This window comes from Calidris pugnax, unplaced genomic scaffold, assembly GCF_001431845.1.
Source record: "Calidris pugnax isolate Ruff unplaced genomic scaffold, ASM143184v1 scaffold171, whole genome shotgun sequence".
Lineage (NCBI taxonomy): Eukaryota > Metazoa > Chordata > Aves > Charadriiformes > Scolopacidae > Calidris > Calidris pugnax.
In genome coordinates, this window is record NW_015091064.1 from 12,683,337 (window position 1) to 12,703,476 (window position 20,140).

At 43.6% G+C, this 20,140-nt stretch overlaps 2 protein-coding genes across 2 annotated transcripts in view; one reads left to right on the forward strand and one right to left on the reverse strand.

Annotated features, from left to right (window-relative positions):
• The window catches only part of MFSD2B (major facilitator superfamily domain containing 2B), a 35,264-nt gene extending 20,170 nt beyond the window's left edge, over nucleotides 1-15,094 (forward strand). Inside the window, 6 exon segments of the mRNA XM_014956902.1 lie at nucleotides 1,096-1,179; nucleotides 2,890-2,970; nucleotides 7,603-7,712; nucleotides 8,955-9,098; nucleotides 10,666-10,842; nucleotides 12,818-15,094. Of these exon segments, the coding sequence (XP_014812388.1) occupies nucleotides 1,096-1,179; nucleotides 2,890-2,970; nucleotides 7,603-7,712; nucleotides 8,955-9,098; nucleotides 10,666-10,842; nucleotides 12,818-12,875 (654 nt within the window). The 3' untranslated portion in view covers nucleotides 12,876-15,094.
• A 3,258-nt stretch (nucleotides 15,095-18,352) lies between these two features.
• On the reverse strand, nucleotides 18,353-19,920 carry LOC106896651 (WD repeat and coiled-coil-containing protein C2orf44 homolog). Its single transcript, XM_014956764.1, has 2 exons — nucleotides 19,861-19,920; nucleotides 18,353-18,902 (listed from the first exon to the last, which is right to left on the reverse strand). The coding sequence occupies exons 1-2, from the start codon at nucleotides 19,868-19,870 to the stop codon at nucleotides 18,631-18,633; spliced, it is 282 nt and encodes a 93-aa protein (XP_014812250.1). The 5' UTR covers nucleotides 19,871-19,920; the 3' UTR covers nucleotides 18,353-18,630.
• Nucleotides 19,921-20,140: the final 220 nt, after the last annotated feature.

Here is a 20,140-nt window from a genome sequence, read left to right on the forward strand (position 1 = left end):
TCCATATCTCTTTATTTTTCTATTTGTACTGACTGAAGCCGAGGTGTGAGGGGAGGCAGAAGCTGGAAGCTGTGTTGCTCCAGTTCAGCCAGCATGAGCCACCCTTGCTATTGTTACTCAAGGGAGGGACACTGCCTTCATGGAATATAGTGAGTGGATTACTGATAAGAGAAGGAATAGGGAGGTAAAGATTGGCTACAATCCCAGAATGTGATATTCTACATCTAAAATGAAGGCAGCGTAAACTGGGGGACAAGCTAAGGAAGGCTTTGGTGGCAATGAAGAAGGGATTTATCCTTTTATCCTAATTTGTATGCAAATAATTGGCCACTTATAAGCTACAAGCGCACAAAGGAGCAAGAGCTGATCATACTGCTGTGGCATGTGTATCAAATCCTCCTCTGTCATTCTGCTTCTGCAGAATTGCTGGAGCTGGGCCTGAACCATATTCTGGTGTTCAGACCCACCCTGAGTTCTGCAAAAGCAAGGTGGCAGCAGCTTCCTGTGTCATTATAACACAGTGAAGCTCATCCAACGAGTGCTCAGACTTAGGGAGGTGTTTGACCCAAAGCTACACTCTACAGCCAAGGTTGTACACAAAACCAGCAGGCAGCTGCTTTACTACGGGAAGTTGTCGTGAGCATAATTCCAGCTTGTTTTGGAGTAACTTGTTTTGGAGTCAGAGCTTCTGATTAAAGATTTATGGCATTGCTATGGAAAAGGAAAGGCAATTTCTTGCAGTAATCTGCAGCTGTGGCTGTGACAACATCACAAGGCAATTGCAACATAGGGAATAAAGCCTTTAGATAGAATCCTCTTGTAAGGTAGTTCCTGTTTTGGTCATTTTTATGCTGTATTAGGTACATGGTTTGTCTCTTGCTTGCCCCAATATTATTCCCATGTTACTTCAGTGACAGCAGGAGAGTTATTGCTTCTTTAAATTTTTGCAAACGAGGGAAATATGAGACTCACAAACCCGACATTTAACAGATCAGTCACAACTGTGTTTGGCTAGTACGGAGTGGGACATCATTTTTTTGTCTTTTTATTTTTCCTTTCTTTTTTGGTTGTCACCAAATGTCTTCAATTCAACAGCTGGAGCAGAGCAACTTTGTCCTGTTCTGCACTCATGCTGCTGGTCTTCGCAATCACTTCCAGTATTTGGTGGTGACCATCTTGGTGAGTTGCACTTCCCTCCCATCTTTCTATTTGACAGCTGGTTCTCACTGGGTTTTGGCACAAAATAACAGAAGACAAGAACAGTTCTCTGTCTGGACAGAGCTGTTAAGAAGCTACACTATCTTTTACATTGCCTGTTCAAAATAAAGGTGGTGTTCTCTACTGTACTAAAAAGGTAATGCTTTAGAGCTTTTAATTCATTCCTTGTTGCTTTTACCTGTAAGTTACTTCCTGCTCCTATAAAAGACAAAAGCTGCTGCCAGAAAGGAGGTCTGGAACTGTAGCTCCTTTTTCCCTTTCCCCAGGCTGATATACTGAAAATTAAACAACTTTAATTTTGGTATTCATACACATGAGTCTTCTGGGCCAGGCAGCTTGCAAGGATAAATATTTAAAATATCCAGAGATGGGAAGATTCCTCTCTAGAGCAATTGGCAGTGTGATAAAAATATCCTTTTACAGAACCTTTTCTCTTGACATGCAGAGGTAGAATTCTGCTTGCTTAGGTGATACTTAAAACTGAGATTACACACTATTCCTGTATTCCATGATTTACTTTATGATTGCAAGTAGTATTAGTCAAAAAATGCTATTTTCATCCTTCTGGCCACAGTCCTTTAAACACAAGTAGAACAATTAATGCTGCATAATTGCTGGGATGGGCATGTACTGCACTTTCAAAATATTTTGTAGAGAATTTTTCTACCATATAGAATACTGCAGCAATGATTTTCAGGGAAGCTGTTGCATGACTTCTGAGCCATTTGACACAGAGACTTTGTGGAACCATCTTAGGGGAACGTCATTTCCACTTCTTGGTGACAGCCCCCCACCCTTTCTACCCCTTTTTGATTCTTCCTTTCCCACATTAGAAGACAGATGTTTTCCAATTATTAAAACCCACAATATTGGAGAGCAAGGGGTGACTCTTGGGTGTCTTCAGGCTCTGCAAGTAACGGACACCAAGAAGAGAGATAAGAAATAGTGGAGTTAAAGTCAGTAAAGAGTCAAATATAACTGTAACGATGAGATGACACTTGAATTTAGGTCAATTGTAAGACTGTCATGAGTAGCAATACTTCATTGTATTGGTACTATGTTGCCATCGAATTTAGGTCAATACTTCATTGTATTGGTACTATGTTGCCTGTGGTTATCGCTGCTACCAAGTGAGTATTACAATATATGACACGGTAATGTTGACTGTAAGCGATTATTTCTCTTACAGATTGTTCCTGAGAATAAACATGTAGTGTGGGATGGGTACTCTGAGTATGTCTCAAGATAAGTGTATCTTGTGCTTCAGCCTTTCTCCTGTACGATGACGTAGAGCTTCATTCCCTTGTCATTTGTCAGGTTTGGCTCACGAGGCAAAAGGCATTAGCACAAAGTATTTGCAATATGTTTGAACTTTAATGACTGTGTCGTGTATAACTTTAACTGCTGTGGCTTACATTAGGAAAAGGAAATTTTAAGATACTGCCTTCTGTGGAAAACCCTTTCACAGATAGGTATTGTTTGTCATATGTAATAGTGAATCAAAACCAAAAAAAAAAATCATTCAAAGGATGAGGAGAAACAGGAATCTGCAAGTTCATCTTCCTTTCAGACCTTAGTGCATTAGACAAAAAGGTGTCTGTGAGCTCTGCAGCTGAAGAAGACAGTGGCAGTAAGCTCAGTACTGATACGGGGTTTTTTTGTCCTTTGTAGGTATCAGCAGCTGTGAGCATTCCTTTCTGGCAGAAGTTTCTGCAGCGATTTGGCAAGAAGTGTGCAGCATGTGGGATTTCGGTAAGCAAATCCTTTGCGAAAAAAATCTGCTTGTGCTCACTTCATTTGACAACTGGAGCCACTTCAGGAGCTCTTTCAAGTGCTTGTAACCTCAAGCTACCTGAAACTTGCTGAGTTTCAGAGTTCCTTTTAAATCATTTGTACCAAAGTTCAGACAGATTCCAAGTTTCCGAGAGAAACTTTTGAGAAATGGATTGATGCTGAAAGGAGGTTCCGGCTTCTTTAAGAATCTGCACATCTGCATTTCACTGGTCTCAGAAGTGAACCCCAATGAGGTTTTATAAATTCAGATCTGCCTTGCTTCGGGTTGACAAGTTATCTCTTGTATAAGGCTTGTTTTCTCTTTCTATACAGTGCTGAGTTGACCACATCTGTAATTCAGTCCCAGAGGAGGAAACAAAAGTCTGTTACACATCCTTCTTTAGAAATGCAAGTAGGCAGGGGTGCCCACTTCCCTCTGAACAGAGATGGACAGTTATTAGCAAAGTAAAGAAATAGGTGACCTACCTGAGAAAAGAAGCCTCGTTTAACTCTGACACAGCTCTGCAAAGCCAGCTCAGCGAGCCTGCCCTCCTCTCTGATGGATTATTTTAAGTCCTTCACTTAGCGCAGACAGCAGCAATTTTCTGTCATCATCCTCAGTGAGTCATTGTATAGGCCTGTTCCTCCCCATTTTTCCCCTGTTTACCTTCAATTACCTCTTATGAAAGAGGAAAGAAAAATTGTCTGCCTTGTGCACAACAAAGCATGAGGACTTGGAAAATCCAGCCTGAAGCTGTATATGTCAAAATCTGAACAAAGCTGAAAAGTTTAGGTCTGGTGACAATTGTTGAACATAATTGAACAGTTATAATTTTTTGGAATTAAAAACTCTGTGTTGGAATGATTTCCAAAGAATCAGAAGTAACTTTAAAACCCAAGTTCCAAATCTGCTGAATCGTTACCCGTTTTGAGGCAGGCATCTGGAATACAAGTCCCGTCCTCATTTCTTTTTACCATTTGAACAAAGAGAATTGCCAAAAGAAGTATTGGACCATTGACTGGACCAGGGATTGCAGATTTCCTCCTTAGGAAATCTACTCCTCTGTCTACTTGGCTACAAAAAATGCTTTCTTCAACTGACTTGGCTCTATAAATTTAGTTTAACATGACTGGAAAGCCTGTCAGCACCTCTGTAAACATGGTTTAACTTAATTTTACAGTTGAGTTGCTTGACTGTATTATGGTCTAAATGGGAGCTGGACTGAAAAAAAGCCACCTCTCTATTTCACCTTGTAGACATTACTCAAGGGACTCGGTGTGTGCTCAGCGATGGATTTCATCTGGCAACAAATCCAGGGGCTTCCTATATTACCACCTTGTGTGATCTGTTCAACTAATCTGTTCTCTCTCAATGGAAAATAAAATCACATCACTTAAGGCTCCTATGTTTGGCACTGGGGAATGTTCTCCTGGAAGCGAAGGAGACAGGGGAGAAAACAAGGTTTTTTTCTCCAAAACCTTACTCGGCTTTCAGGGTGAAGATGGAATTTGTAATTCAGCTTCCTGGAAAAAAAAATCCACACTGCTCCAGAATAATTTTTCCTGTTAAAGTGGTTAAAGTGGACCCCTGAAAGAGTATAGAAGACAGGGTAGGTAGATAAGCAACAAGAATCTTGGCTTCTTCCAGTGGTATTGCTCCCTTTTATACTCTTTCCTCCACGAGAGATGACCAACAGCCTAAGTACTAAGTATCTAAACTTGCTAGAAGTTTAAAGCCTGGATCTTCTGGAAGTACAGGGTCATACCCAAGCAGGATCCTTGATAGCATTCTTCCCATGATCAGGTTGGTGCACCTGCTAGAAATGATTCCCTTCTGTTTATTTCCTTGTGCCTCCACGTGCTATGTTCATTTAGGTCATGGGCTTTGCCCTCACGGGGCAAACGTTGAACTTGCCCTCAGTAAGTCTCCCACCTGGTGACTGGAGGTGGGGTTGCCATGAGAAATTTTAAGAAGTGTGGCAGCTTGTTGGTTCATGGTTTTGGAAGGGTGTCCAAAAGTGGAAGATTTCTCTCTCACAAAACTCTAGCCTTTTGGAGGATTTAGTAAAAAATAAATCCCAAAGTGTCTTTTCACCTCTCCTCATTGCCACAATGGTTTATGTGCTGTCTGTCAGCCCTGCGCAGCGTGGGAGACGTGCCCTTGGATCCCCCCTGCCTGTGCAGCCCCTCTTCCCAGGCTCCCGTCCCCATTTCCACTCACATCCTGGCTGTGCCTTCTCCTCACCTGCCCTCCGTGATGTGCTGCTGCCCAGGCCAGCACCACCTGAGGCATCCCAGTAGGGTCACCTTCCATAGTTGTGTCAGGGAATGGATGGAAGGCACATGACAACAACCATGGGATATCGTTTATTTCACTGAATTTCACTGAATTTTAGAGTTGGAAGGGACCATAGAGATCATCTAGTCCAACTCCCCTGCTGCAGCAGGATTGCCTAGAGCTAGAGCATGTTACTCAGGACTGCATCCAGGCGGGTCTTGAAAATCTCCAAGGAAGGGGACTCCACAACCTCCCTGGGCAGCCTGTTCCAGGGCTCTGGCACCCTCACCGTGAAGAAGTTTCTCCTCAGATTTGAGTGGAACCTCTTATGTTCCAACTTGTGCCCGTTGCCCCTCGTCCTCTCACTGGGAACCACTGAAAAGAGTCTGGCTCCCTCCTCCCTCAGCCTGCCCTTGAGATACTTGTAGGCATTGATAAGGTCTCCCCTCAGCCTTCTCTTCTCCAGACTAAAGAGTCCCAGCTCTCTCAGTCTCTCCTCATAAGGGAGATGCTCCAATCCTTGAATCATCTTTGTTGCCCTTCGCTGGACTCTTTCTAGTAGTTCCCTGTCCCTCTTGAACTGGGGAGCCCAGAACTGGACGCAGTACTCTAGTTGTGGCCTCCCCAGTGCAGAGTAGAGGGGCAGAATGACTTATGACTCAGATGACAGCAGCCCTGTGACCAGGGAGCAGGGTGCCAATAACGGAGTGTCTGCTTTAGGAGTAGGAAAGGAGGAGAAGCATTAGCTGTTTGTTGCAGCAGGAGCACTGCCCCCCTGATTGCGCTGCCATCGCGTGAGTGAGACTTGAGGGCAACTGTAGCTTCAGGCCTGCGGGCCGTGCTTCTCTTTCAGCAGAAAATCACAGTTCCAATGATTATTATTATTATTATCGATCTAGATTTTTGTTGAAGTGCTTTGGTTCCTGAGTGGGTGCCCCATGCGGAGCGTCAGGCGGTCATAAAATTGCTTCTAGGAAACGTAAAGTCTTGTATTGCTGGAGTGCTCTCTTGTGGTGAAATAACGATTTGGCCACAAGACTGGGCTAATGCAAGGATTATCTGTCTGCAACTGGGAACTTGCCGTCAGGAAAGGTTATTTTCTGCCTCCTTAGGTTAGGAGCAAATGCTTTAGATGGGAAATGCATTTAAAACATAAACATAATGGATTAGGCTCCAGGACTCCCAGAATCACTTATCATACAGGACTGTAAATAGCAGTGCTTAGGGGAATCGCTCTCTGTGAAAGCTCTTCTCATACCCTCAGCTCCCAAGCTGCAAGTAGAGAGGATTGAAACACTTAATGTTAAACTAATCCCCCATCATTAAAAAGCCCCGTAGATAAGCCTCTGGTTCTGGATACTCCATGTGCCGTGCCCACGGTTCACAGGCGTGGGAGGTGGAGCATGTGATGGGTATGGGACAGCTGGGCTGTATGCATTCAATCAGCGTCTAAAATAGTGGATTTTCAGTCCTGTAAGCCCATTGCCTCCAGTTGAAGTTGAGGAAATCTAGTGGTTTCAAGGAGTGCCAGAAAACAAATCCTGAGCATCCCAAATTAGTTTGGTTTTGAGAGTAGCTTTGGTGAGTTGTGCGATGTCGTGAGCGTCTCTGGCTCTGAGGAGGGGGGGCAAACCACACTGCCCTCCTGGTCTGAGCTCTTGCCAAGTACCTACATGGCTTTAAAGTGGTCGTTGGAAATGAAGGTGTAAGCAAACTCTTCTCCATTCAAGGCTCAAGATCTGTGAAATGAGATATTTACAGTTTTAAATGACCGTTTAATTGCAGTTTAAATTGCAGTTTAAATGACCTACCCCTCCCCTTGAAATGCAGGGTGATGATGGCTTTGTGTCTAATGGTAAATTAAATGGTTCCTTTGGCCTAGATTATTGGCAGAAAAATCTGATGAGCAATCTCCCAGAAAGTATCGAGGCACAGTTTGGGAACTAGCCCACTTCAGGGCTCTTCACAAAAAGCATTTATACAGCCACACTTCTTTTGGAGACAGAATGGTTAGGAGTATGAATGTGGCCAGGATCTGCCAGTTGGCCTCATGACTGATAAATAGGCTCTTGGGACTACTTAATTTACTAGCACAAGTATAGCCCTAACAACGCTCCCAGAGAAGGCACTGCCATGGCCTGTCCTATTTTTCTCCGATTCTGCTGCATAGGTTTGGCTCAAGGCTTTTTGGAAATGCCATTTCACCAAAATCCTGAGGCATTGCTGTGTGTGAGCCGTTTTATAACGTAATCATACATTTTGAAAAGAACAATCTCTATACCGTTGAGCGGTGCATACCGTGAGTTAGATGTGCTGTTTTTCTTCTTCCTCAGTGGATGATTCCTTTTGCAGTCATGCTGGTGACCATCCCAAACCTGATCCTGGCTTACGTTGTGGCCTTCGTCTCCGGTCTGAGCATTGCAGCATCTCTTCTGTTGCCATGGTAGGAGAATTTTACATTTGAGGTGGGGAAAGGACTGTGTGTCTACGATAAATGAATGTACCACAGCACGGAATTTGCCTCTGAAAGAGGCAGAATTTGGCAAGAGTAACTTCTTCCAATAATCTCTTTCTGCTTTTATTGTAAAGGTTATTTGCAATGACGTGACTTTGTTTGCCCTGTTGTTAAGACATTACCTCTACTGTAAGTGAAGCTGCTCTTTGTACAGGAGTATGTAGATGAATCAATAACCTAAGTAGCTACACAACTTGTGATAACAGTAAATCACTTGCTTGGGTTTGGTTTTTAGCAGGACTACAGGAATGATGGAGTTAGATAAATCAATTAATGCTGAACAATTAAGAATGAGCAGAGGAAACATAAACCAAGCTATGTGTATCCCTGCTTGAAAGGTCCTGTCTAATAGATCAAATAACACAAGGGCATGATTAAAAGAAACTGAGAATTCAAGGGCCTTTGCTCTTGAGGACTGAAAATATGTGGGGAAAAAAATACTCAAGGATGAGCAGGATGGGACATTTCCTTTCCAAAGAGAATAACATTATTCAGGTCAAATTGACCAGCAGGCAAGGCTGAGAGCGCTGTTTTGCATCACTTATTTGCACAGTGCCCTGAAAGCTCCAAGAGAACGTGGAAACAGAGTTTGAAATAAGCTGTCAGACTACACAAGCTTTCCTGCACAGAGGGTGAGAAGCCCTTTTTTCCAACAGCAAACCATGACCTACGCTGGAAATAAAATGTCAATTCACAACTGACATTTGAGCAACTTCCCTTCTGATTCCCCATTACCAATTTCAGTCTCTCTGAAGCAGAGAGAAAACAGGCCTCATTGGTTTCTGAAAATTTTGTTAGCTTGTCAAAAGGGTATCTCAGAGTGAGACTATTCAGACATTCAGAGTCCCTGGAAATCTTAAGAAACATGGGTTTTCTTGTTCTTTGTTTAATATCACAACTTGTGATTGGAATGACAGTCACTCTAAAGAATCCTTCACTTCCCAGCAAGTGTTTGATAGTTTTTCGGTGGTTTTCTACTTCGTAGTATGTGGCCGTGCATTTCTTACACGGATTTTTGCCTTCCTGTCCAGCAGCAGGACTTCTTGAATTGGATTCTTTCATATGTATGACTGCATCAATCTGATCATAAAAAAGAAGGAAGGATGTGCTCTTTCAGAACGTTTGGAATTTGAGAAAAGATTTTGGCTTCAGTTTTGCTTTTATCTCTAGGTCGATGCTGCCTGATGTCGTTGATAACTTTCGCCTGCAGAATCCTCATGGAAAAGGACACGAAACCATTTTCTATTCTTCTTACGTTTTCTTTACCAAGATGTCAGCAGGAATTGGCTTAGGAATTTCTGCAGCAGGACTGGAGTAAGTAACACTGTTTGCACTTAGTGGATCTACCCTGAAAGCATTCGGAGGTTTCTCCACCTTTACCCTGTGGAGTTAATTGCCGTTTTGCCCTGAGCCTGAAAGTGCCAGCAGCTCCAGATGGCTGACCACTAAAGATGGGATTGTTATCATCTAGGCCAGACTACAGAGCATTAAGTTGCCTGCCCTGACATGTTTCAGATCAGAAAGACCTGACTTCCCTTTGGATTCTCCTCTTTCCAAATTACGCATGTAAATTTTAGTGGTTTATATGGGTAAAGGACTAAACATGAAAGCTCAGCAGATGAAGGTCCCCCACATTGTGCATTCCCTGTTGCATCTGGGCTGGACTATGGATATGGACTTGTAGGTCTTTAGATGGACAGGAGTGCTTTCAGGTGTTCATCACAAAAGGAACACCAATTCCTGCCAGGTTTTAGGCAACTGGTCACTGGTCAGAGTCAGGAACAGAGTCTTTCTCACAGCTCTGCCCATCACTTGGACCATGTCAGTTTGGAAGATGCTTTGTGTTCTCCTTCCACTCTTGCCTTGTGTGTTCTGACAGTTGAGAAAGCGGTCAGAAAGCGGTCAGAAAGCGGTCAGAAAGTGGTCAGAAAGCAGTCAGCCATCTCCTGTCCTGCTCTTGTGCGTGACCTGGCAGAAAGAGCCTGCAACTGCACACAGGCACGCAATAAACGCTTAGAAGGGAACTCGTCTGAAGCACTACCCAGCCCTTGGCTCCAAGTTAGGTTTTGGTAACCAGAATGTTTTGCTTCAGGGCCTTCAGCTGAAACTGCTAAATAACAAGCACTGCTTGGCTGAACGTCTCGGGCTTAGGAATTGTAGCTGCTGACTGCCAACGCCCTCCAACAGATCGCTCTCCACCAATTAGCCCCATTTTCAGTTGCATTCCAGTTAGCCCCTAGCAATTTGCCAAGGCAGATGTTTGTGGGAGAACACAGAAGACAGAGTGATGCCAAAGGGGCTGTAGCTTTCATAGGTGCACATTCCGAGGAAAATAAACTCATTCCACAAATTGGGAATGGGACTGTGAGCGTATCAGCAGTTGTGGGACTGCAAGGAAGCCCTGAATCAGTGAACTGTGAGCGCGTACCTAACTCTAAGCCCTTGAACAAATTTGTCTATCTTGAGAAGAGTGCTTAAGTGAGTGTTTAAATTATGCTTAATTACTGCTGTTGAAATTGGTCAGATTACTTGCATAGTTTTAAAGCCCAGCCTAAACACTTTGCTGACTACGAATAGGAAACACATTAACAGATCAATTTCCTTACGTGGGATTCCGTGCTCCTCTTAGTAGTTAAATGTTATATAATAATAATAATGATGAGAAAATACCGAGGTAATGCAGTTATCTGAAATGGAGCCCAAAAATGAGATGTGAAAAAGATTTGAAACGTGCAGTGAGGGGAAGGGAAAAAAAGAGACATGTAGGAAAAATGGGAGAAAAGTCTTGAAGAGTGCTGGGGGGGAAAGAAGAGAGCCTGCAGATGGACAACTGCCATTGGCTTTGGACACACTCCCACCGCTCTCATTTCCATGTGTTTAGGTTCACTGGCTACAAGCCAGGGATATGCAGACAATCCGACGACGTGATCCTCACGCTGAAGATCCTCATCGGAGCGGTCCCCGCTATCCTCATCCTTGGAGGTTTATTTATACTTCTTTTCTACCCAATCACTGAAGAAAGTCGGAAAGAAACAAAGCTGGCGCTGGAAGCGTTAAGGTGGGTTTGTAGCAAACAAGGGGTAACGAGACCACAGCAGCTCTTGGTCCTACTGGGCAAAAAATTCTTAGCTACCAACATAGACCTCTGCATTCTTTACAACAAAACAACACTTGATTAGCTGAATAATTAACTGAGTGGTACCATTACATGCTCCAGTGTCTTAATTTTGCAGTGTGGTACTACCTGCTTAGAGGACCCTTTATCAACTGCTGTATTTTTCTTTTTCTCTGGGATGGCACACAAAGCACTATTGCTGTGCAGTGTTTCAAGCCAGAAATGAAGAATATTCTACATTGATTAAATTCCGGGAGAAAATGTGAATAGTTACAACTTCCTTGTATACAGAAGAAAATGGGATTCTTGACTGCATTCTTGGTGTTTATGGCATATGAGAAACATCCAAACCATTTCGGGGTGTAGGCAGGAAAGATCACGGGAGAAAAAGAAAGGATGGCTTTGAGCTGTTCTTTCCCTTTTTACCCAATCACTCCCTTCTTCCCCTTTCCTCCCTTCTCCAAAAAAATCCTGCCTAGCTCAAAGTCATCCACCTCTGTCAAGTGGAGCCTTGCTGTATTGAGGACATACACAGGAACAGTCTGTCCTAGCAGATTGATGGATTCAATATCAAAATACACTGTTACTCATGTCTTTTTTTTTATTATCCCAAGTTGCTGGAATTGGAAACTGATTTCCATGCTAAGGGATCAGTTCCACAGATGGACAACTGCCATTGGCTTTGGACACACTCCCACCACTCTCATTTCCATGTGTTTAGGTTCACTGGCTACAAGCCAGGGATATGCAGACAATCCGACGACGTGATCCTCACGCTGAAGATCCTCATCGGAGCGGTCCCCGCTATCCTCATCCTTGGAGGTTTATTTATACTTCTTTTCTACCCAATCACTGAAGAAAGTCGGAAAGAAACAAAGCTGGCGCTGGAAGCGTTAAGGTGGGTTTGTAGCAAACAAGGGGTAACGAGACCACAGCAGCTCTTGGTCCTACTGGGCAAAAAATTCTTAGCTACCAACATAGACCTCTGCATTCTTTACAACAAAACAACACTTGATTAGCTGAATAATTAACTGAGTGGTACCATTACATGCTCCAGTGTCTTAATTTTGCAGTGTGGTACTACCTGCTTAGAGGACCCTTTATCAACTGCTGTATTTTTCTTTTTCTCTGGGATGGCACACAAAGCACTATTGCTGTGCAGTGTTTCAAGCCAGAAATGAAGAATATTCTACATTGATTAAATTCCGGGAGAAAATGTGAATAGTTACAACTTCCTTGTATACAGAAGAAAATGGGATTCTTGACTGCATTCTTGGTGTTTATGGCATATGAGAAACATCCAAACCATTTCGGGGTGTAGGCAGGAAAGATCACGGGAGAAAAAGAAAGGATGGCTTTGAGCTGTTCTTTCCCTTTTTACCCAATCACTCCCTTCTTCCCCTTTCCTCCCTTCTCCAAAAAAATCCTGCCTAGCTCAAAGTCATCCACCTCTGTCAAGTGGAGCCTTGCTGTATTGAGGACATACACAGGAACAGTCTGTCCTAGCAGATTGATGGATTCAATATCAAAATACACTGTTACTCATGTCTTTTTTTTTATTATCCCAAGTTGCTGGAATTGGAAACTGATTTCCATGCTAAGGGATCAGTTCCAGGCCCTAAGCCCGGGTATCTGGGACCAGTTAATTATCTAAACCAGGTATCTAAGATACCTCCATGGGGTTGGCAGGTTTGCCCCAGGCCTCTCGGGGAGCTGCAGACCAGAGGGGACAGACTGAACAATCTGAAACAGCACTGGTCCCTCTGTTTAGGTACTTTAGTCACTGTCCATAACAACCACACCTTGCTGGGGGCTCTCAGTTGTTTGAAATTGCCAAAGTGTAGCTTAATTAGTTAGTAATGAAAGCCAGAAGTCTGTTCACTCTTCACCTAAAAGCAGCCTCTTCTGCTTTCAACAGAAGGAGCCATCAAAGCACAGAGAACCTGGATGACCACAAAGAGGACACCTCGGTCTGAAAGCTCTGGATTCAATGACTTTCCAATCCCACACGCAAACTCAGCGAGAGGCTTCCAGGTCATTTCTCCGCTCGCGTTTTATCGAAAAGGATAAAGGATGATTCTGACAGAGTCAGGAATGAGGTCAAGAGAGGACACCACTGGGCAAAATGCACATCTAACTCCATGTGCTGTGCTAAAAATGACATTACAAATGGCCAGGAATGTGAGCGATTGAAGGGTTGGGGCTTTTTTGTTTGTTTTTCAATGATTAACGGCAAGCCGTGGTCTCATTGCAACAGGAGATTCCATGGACTTGTAGATCAAGGGGAAAAAAGTGTAAATGTGATGCACAACCCAGATTTGAACTCATGTGATATATTTCACCCTTACGGACTGGGGTGGATTTTGGACATAATCTCTGCCTATAAATTGCACGTTCATGTGTTTGGAAAGCACTTGGAAATCCTGAAGTGAACTATATGAAGTTAGGATTTACTTTCTTTTGAACTGAAGCAAATCACAGATGCAGACATGTTTTGAAGATTTTCTCATGAAGAGGTTTTCTAAAAGAGATTTTGGTGTAAATGAACTTTATAGATTTTATATGAAGCAGAACCTTACATTTCCCATCACTGCAGTTCCTTGTTTCTGACACCTGTGAACTGATCTTTGTCAGAGAATGAGTACTTAACATTTTCTAAATCAACATCCCCACTCAGGACACCCCAAATCAGTAGTCCCTTCCAAAAATTAGACTGTGCCATTCAGATTTCTGAACACATTTTGTAGATGAAAGACACACCTGACCTCAGTCACTTTCTGGAGCACTTAGGTTCCAACCTGGTCATTCTGGGCTGGTTCTGTAGTCGGTGGAGATACAGAGACCTCCAGAGATGGTCCCCAAGCTTAAGTTAAAATGATGGGACTTGGAAGACCTATCTAAATCTGGAGGGGAGAGGGATGAATCCAAGATCTGGAGGCTTCTTCACCTTGAAGAACTCAGCACAACGCAAGACAAGACATGAATTTGCAGCCCAGTGGCTTTGCTCTCTGACTGTGTGGGAGGGTGCCTTTATTTTGCCCTGGAAGTGCCTTTGGAGGACTGGGCTGGGGCTGCCTGGGGGCACTTGCAGTAGGTGGCACTGGGGGCAGTGACCACAAGGCATTTGCTCAGGGCCACCTGAAGGGACTCACTGCTGGGACCAGGAACTGAATGAAAGGTGCTGTGAAGTAAACTCAGTGCATCCACTGAGTGCTCTTTAAGTTAACACTGAATTCTTTTCAGGCAACTTTGAAGTTAAGTTTGAAGGCCTAAGGAACTGTCCTAATTCAGCAAAACCCTGAATCATGAGTGAGCTTTTAAGGCTGTATTTTTGCGTGTGCTGGGGAGAGAGTTAACTCCGTTTAAGGCTTCTGATGAATTGACATCTAAAGCTGGGGGGCTTTTTTTGTTTGTTTGTTTCGGTTCTAGGACAAACCAAGATTTGTATGCCTGGGGCATATGTGTTTACAGCAATAAAAAGCATGAGCCTGTTTACAATGTTGAGTCTGATGGCATTGGAAATAGCAGATTTACTGCACTTTGAAGTAGGTAAATCGTGCAGTAATCTCACATAGCTCCAAAACATCACAGAAAAACAGGGGGGGTGTTTTGATTTATTCTGTAATATTTGCGTATTTCTGAATAGTGTTTGTTAAAAATGACCAGAAGTCCCAGTAAAGGCTGTTAATGTTTTTTAATGGGTTATGTTTTAATAAAAAACATTTTAATAACCCATAAATCTGTGGCTGCATGGCCATGGGTCCCTGTCAGTTCAGATCAACCGAATACTCAGCCCACGCTAAAGGGGCTGCAGCACCTGCTGGCTGTGCTCCATGGGCGGAGTTTGAATGTGGCTTCAGATGTTATTCCTAAATCACTGGGGCACTTGCCTCTAAATTGCACAACACCCAACCCGGATTCAGCCTCTCACGAGGTAAACTTGGTGGATTGTAAAGTGTTTTCCTCTTCTCCAGAGAGCCAACGCGATACCTGCCCCGCAGAGGTGTGCTGGGGCCTCGCTTTGCGTTTGGCGGCAATAACGGAAACCCCCGAAATAAAACAGAAAGCTTCTGCAGATGCAATGTAGCAGGGCATTGTTGTATTTTGAAAATCTGCTATTTTATTTGATTATCGGAGTTGTACTTTTGTTAAGAAAGTGAATGTATTTTTGTAAATAAAAAGACTGGAAGAGGAAGTGCAGGGTAAGGTGGTTTTTTTTGGCAATTTTCTTTTTTTAGGGCTCGGTGTTGGTGCTGTAAAATGAATGAAATGTGTGTGTCTCCTTGTGAGTTGTCGATGCCGTGTGTGCCTTGGGTGTGTTCAGAACACGTGACTGAAAGGAGCAGGTTCTTATCTTGACAACCGTTTGGATGAAGCACTAATCTCATGTAAACCCCAGGCCTCGCCCCGAGGGGCAGCAGGAAGGGCCAGGGTCAGGCCCCGGGGGCTCTTCAGCCAGGAATTCCCAAATGCAGAGAATATGGGAGACTGGGGATTAAACCAGCTGGGTGCCAAATGGAGAGCACCTCCCACCTGCACACCAGCACTTCCAACATGGATTTACACAAGCAGAGGAAGGAAAGAGGATAATGGAGTTACCTGTCACCAAGCAGTCCCCGTAAGGCAAGCCATGCCTGTTCCTTGCCCGTGCTGCAGTGCAGTAATGGCAGCCCAAATCTTCTATTGCTGGGATAGTCAGCAGCTGAGCTCCTCAACAGTCTCCTCTTCCAGCTCACAGAATCACAGAATGGGTTGGGTTGGAAGGGACCTTAAACATCATCCAGTTCCAACCCCCTTGCCACAGGCAGGGCCACCTCCCACCAGACCAGGTTGCTCAAAGCTCCATCCAGCCTGGCCTTGAACCCTCCACACACAGAAAATCTCCAAGGTTGTGTGTACGTGTGGTGGTTTTTTTAATGTAGTCTTTTCTAACCCTTTTGATGAACTATCTGGAAGCAGTGAGCTGGTTACCCCACTGAGTTTATCCATAAATACTTGGCACACTTGTAGCATTACGCCTCATACAACCTATACAAGAGGTTGTTATTAACTCACGTTACAGCCCAGCTGAAGTAGATAAAAGAACTTAATTTATCAACAATATCTCAGCAAGTGAGCAACAGCCTCAGCTGCAGGTTCTGCTAGTTCCTGCCCCCAGCCCCCCGGGTTAGACCTCGAGGACTTCCAACTGCTCCCACGTCCCTCTCCCACGTTTTCAGCATTGAAAAGTACAATCTCATTCTCATTAGCGCTGCGCTCGATCCATCTTCAGCCACTTGGGCCTTTGTTTCCCATTCAGCCCATAGACTGAGAAATGGCTTCTTGATTAGAAATAAGGGATTCTCTTAATGCAAGGATTTAATCCCCCTGAGATTCCTAGGATTGTATTTCAAATGCAACACTGGTCTGCATGCGCGTAACGCCCCCTGAAGAGCTTGTGTAATGCCTTGACCAAATTATTGACAGCTTTTAGTGGGTGATTTGCTGTGTGTGCTCCAGCTGCCCCTCACAGCAAAGCCCTGGGCACCTGGTGCTCACCTGGAGGAGTCCTACAGATCCAGCTGGTGCAACCTGGGACTGGGCACGCTTCTGGTGGGAGGCACTGTCTTTCGTCAATCTAGAGATAATACAAATAGATAATAATTCCAAAACAGGCAGCTAATTTTTATACGCTGTTTGGCTGCATGACAAAATGATAGAAGCAGCATTTGAGGCACGAGCAACTCATGGCACCCTCTGGGGTGAGCAGGGCAGCGTGGGACTGGGCACGCTTCTGGTGGGAGGCACTGTCTTTCGTCAATCTAGAGATAATACAAATAGATAATAATTCCAAAACAGGCAGCTAATTTTTATACGCTGTTTGGCTGCATGACAAAATGATAGAAGCAGCATTTGAGGCACGAGCAACTCATGGCACCCTCTGGGGTGAGCAGGGCAGCGCAGGGGACAGATGTTTCCTGCAGAGCCAAGAGGGCTCAGCCCTGACCCTCGTGTGGGTTCAGGAGATGCTGGGACCAGGAACTGTGTGGAAAAGGGCCATCAGGTGTGGGAGGAAACACAGACCATCCCCCCAGTGCTGAAGCTCCAGATTCAATTAATATCTGGTAAAAGTAAACAAGGTCATGGACCACCTCCTGATGAAACAGGGACAATTAGAGACCAGACGCTCGTTATGGACAGGATGAAGCCCACAGTCACCAGATTATCTTCCCTGTTTTCCTCCTCTCCCGCTCATCAAAACCTGTTAAATTCTAGTTGCACCACACAACACTGAGTGCTCCTCGCAGCTTTCGCTAATGTATCTTTAATATCCTATTTTGTGGACAGATTATTTTTTTTGACAGTGGCTAAATTTCCAAATGGGCAATAAAAAAAGATTTTATTAGTCTTGAAACAGCAGCTCTGTCTCTATAATCTTGTCACTTGATTCCTCCTCACGCAGTAAGAGCCACTGTGAAAGCCCCATAAACTGCTTAACGTTACCGTGCTTTAATTTTATGGGTCGCAATCTTGGATTACTCTCTTTTCTTCAGGGCTGCAATCCCTGCTACAGAAACTTGTGTTGGCTTCTAAATTTCACCTTTGAATCTTCTCTCTCTCTCTGTCTCTCACTACAGAAGCCCACAGAAGGTTTTCTTCCGTCAGCCTTTCCACTGGATGCTCTGAAGGTGATGGGTTAATTGCCTTCCCTTCTGCTCTCGCTCGGCACATATTAGCTGTGAAAATTAAAACAGATGCATTGAAGGCAACATCGTTAATGTTAACAGCTTTGTTTCAAAGGTAAGGAGGAAAAACCTCCATATGAAGACTAGAGATGTTTAGAAATATTAACCAGCAAATGTTTAGTTATTCAAACGGTACTAAGGACGGTTTATGCCCTTAATGATGTATTGGGCCTGGCTGGGATGGAGTTAGTTTCCTTCAGAGCGGTCCCTGTGGTGCTTTGGAGCTGTGACCCAAGCAGGGCTGGTGACACACTGATATTTTGGCTATTTCTGAGCAGCACTTGCACAGCAGCAAAAACCACCTTCTCCTGCTCTGCTCTGTCCCACCCCAAGAAGTTGGGAGGGGACACAGCTGGGGGAGCTGACCAAAGGGACATTACCATATGATGTCACGCTCAGCAATAAAAATTAAGGGGAAAGAAGGAGAAAGGAGAGGAAGGTCAGAGTTACAGCCCTGATTTTCCAAAGGAACCACTGCACGTGACAAAGCTTTGCTTTCCCAGAAGCTGCTGAACACCTGCCTGCCACTGCAAAGTGCCGACGAAACTCGTTTCACTAACACAGCTTCTGTTTCACCTATTAAACCACCTTTATCTCAACCCAGGAGTTGTTCTTACTTTTGCAAATCTCAGGCTTTGAGAAAAATGAGGAAACTGGGGACAATGCAGCATTTTCAAGGATTTCTTTATTATGCAAGTTTACTATCATCTAAAAACACCAACCTATTAAAGACCAAGATGGAAACTTTAGCTCGGAAGCTCGTAAGAATGCGCCTTTTCAACCACTGATATAAAGACTTGGTCTGTATTGCAAGAGGCATATTTAGAAAATGCTGCTCAGTATAAAAACAAAGTTAATGTTTCCAAGGATCAGATAAATAATTTACAGTGATATGCAACAAAAAAAATTACAGAAATCCAACAGAGATTTGAGACAGCCTGTTGTTCGGAATTTGCAGTCCTACACAATAAGTTTAAAAGTCTCATTACAAAACCACTGTCAAAAATCACATTTTACTGCTGGGCTGCTCTGGAGGACTGCTGCCGTCTAAAGTCTTGGAGGAGCAGTCTCTGAGGACTTCCAGGGAACTGGTGATATCCAGACTTTCAGAAGAAGTGGGTCTACACCCTTCTGTCGAGCTGATGATGTCCAGAGTTTTGGACGAGCGGGCGCTGTAGCCTTTCGCGCTGGCGTCTCTGACCACGACCTCCTGCGCGGCCGTAAACGTCAAGGGAACGAAGCCCTCGCTGTCGGCTGTGAGCACAATCCAAGATGAACCTGGGGAGACACGTAAACCTCTGGTTAGAAATCTTCCTATAACTAGGTATGTTGAAGGTACAAAACATATTTCTCCTAAAATTAAATGCTTCTCTATGTTTGCAGTTTTTCTAGCAAGGAAAAACCAGCATGGGGAGATACAGGTGGGATGATCTCAAAAACAAAGGACAGTTCACAACTATGTGAAACAACTTCCTGACCAATTTTGCCACTCGGAGATGAAAGTACAATGAATGCACGTTTCAAATACAGAGGAGAAATTCAATTCTCCATAGAATTCATAAGTATCCAGACTTGTTTTAATTAGGTACTCATCAGCTAATTCCCACTGCTTAAGCTGTGCAGATACTGTAAAAAGCAAAATTTATTTAAAAACGAATTAATATCATAACAACAATTTAAAACCTACTATTATGCAATTTCAATACAATTCCAATAAATCTAAGGAAGAAATACCATACTGTATAAACCCCATGTCTCTGGTCCATTTGCTACTTGACTTCACATCATCATTAGTATTATTTCTACAATTTGAAATTGTTTACTGAATCTGAAACATTGACTTTACCAATTCATAGAGATTTTTCATAGTTGTATCCGTTAAGTTGACAAAGAAATAAAATAAAGCTTGTGGGGAAGGGAATTCAGAGAAATGTTTCCAGCCATTTGTAAATTCACACTACGTAACGTCACGTCACGAGTAAGGTCATGAGAAGATTGTAGCTTACAAACACACAGCCCTTTAATCTTTGCCTTAATATCTCAGGGGGCCCAAACTTTTAAAATCAATACAATTCAGGAATTTGAAAATACCATTCCTTCTCTGCCCATTTATCTAGTAACATTTGTAAAATTACTACAGAAACCTTGTGTAACACTGATCAGGCATGTTGCTACCACTCTCTGAGAACGTCGCACGCGTTTCAAGTGTTTGGGTTATTGGCTAATTACAACATACCGTGCTGCATTTCCACCAGCGAGAGATTGAATATCTGCTGGACTATATTTAGATGGAGTTTACCACCACAGAGAATAACAGCTCGTCTTTCATCTGAATCACTTCTGGAAAGCTGCTTCTGTAAATCCAAGAAAGAATCATTATGATGTGTATTTAAGCAGAGATGTCGAAATGGCATGAATCAAAACAGGATCACAGACGTGCCTTCAGTTACGGCATTTAAAGAAAGTCAAATGCTACACCCATTCAGACCCATTTGCAAGATTTATACTTTAAAGTC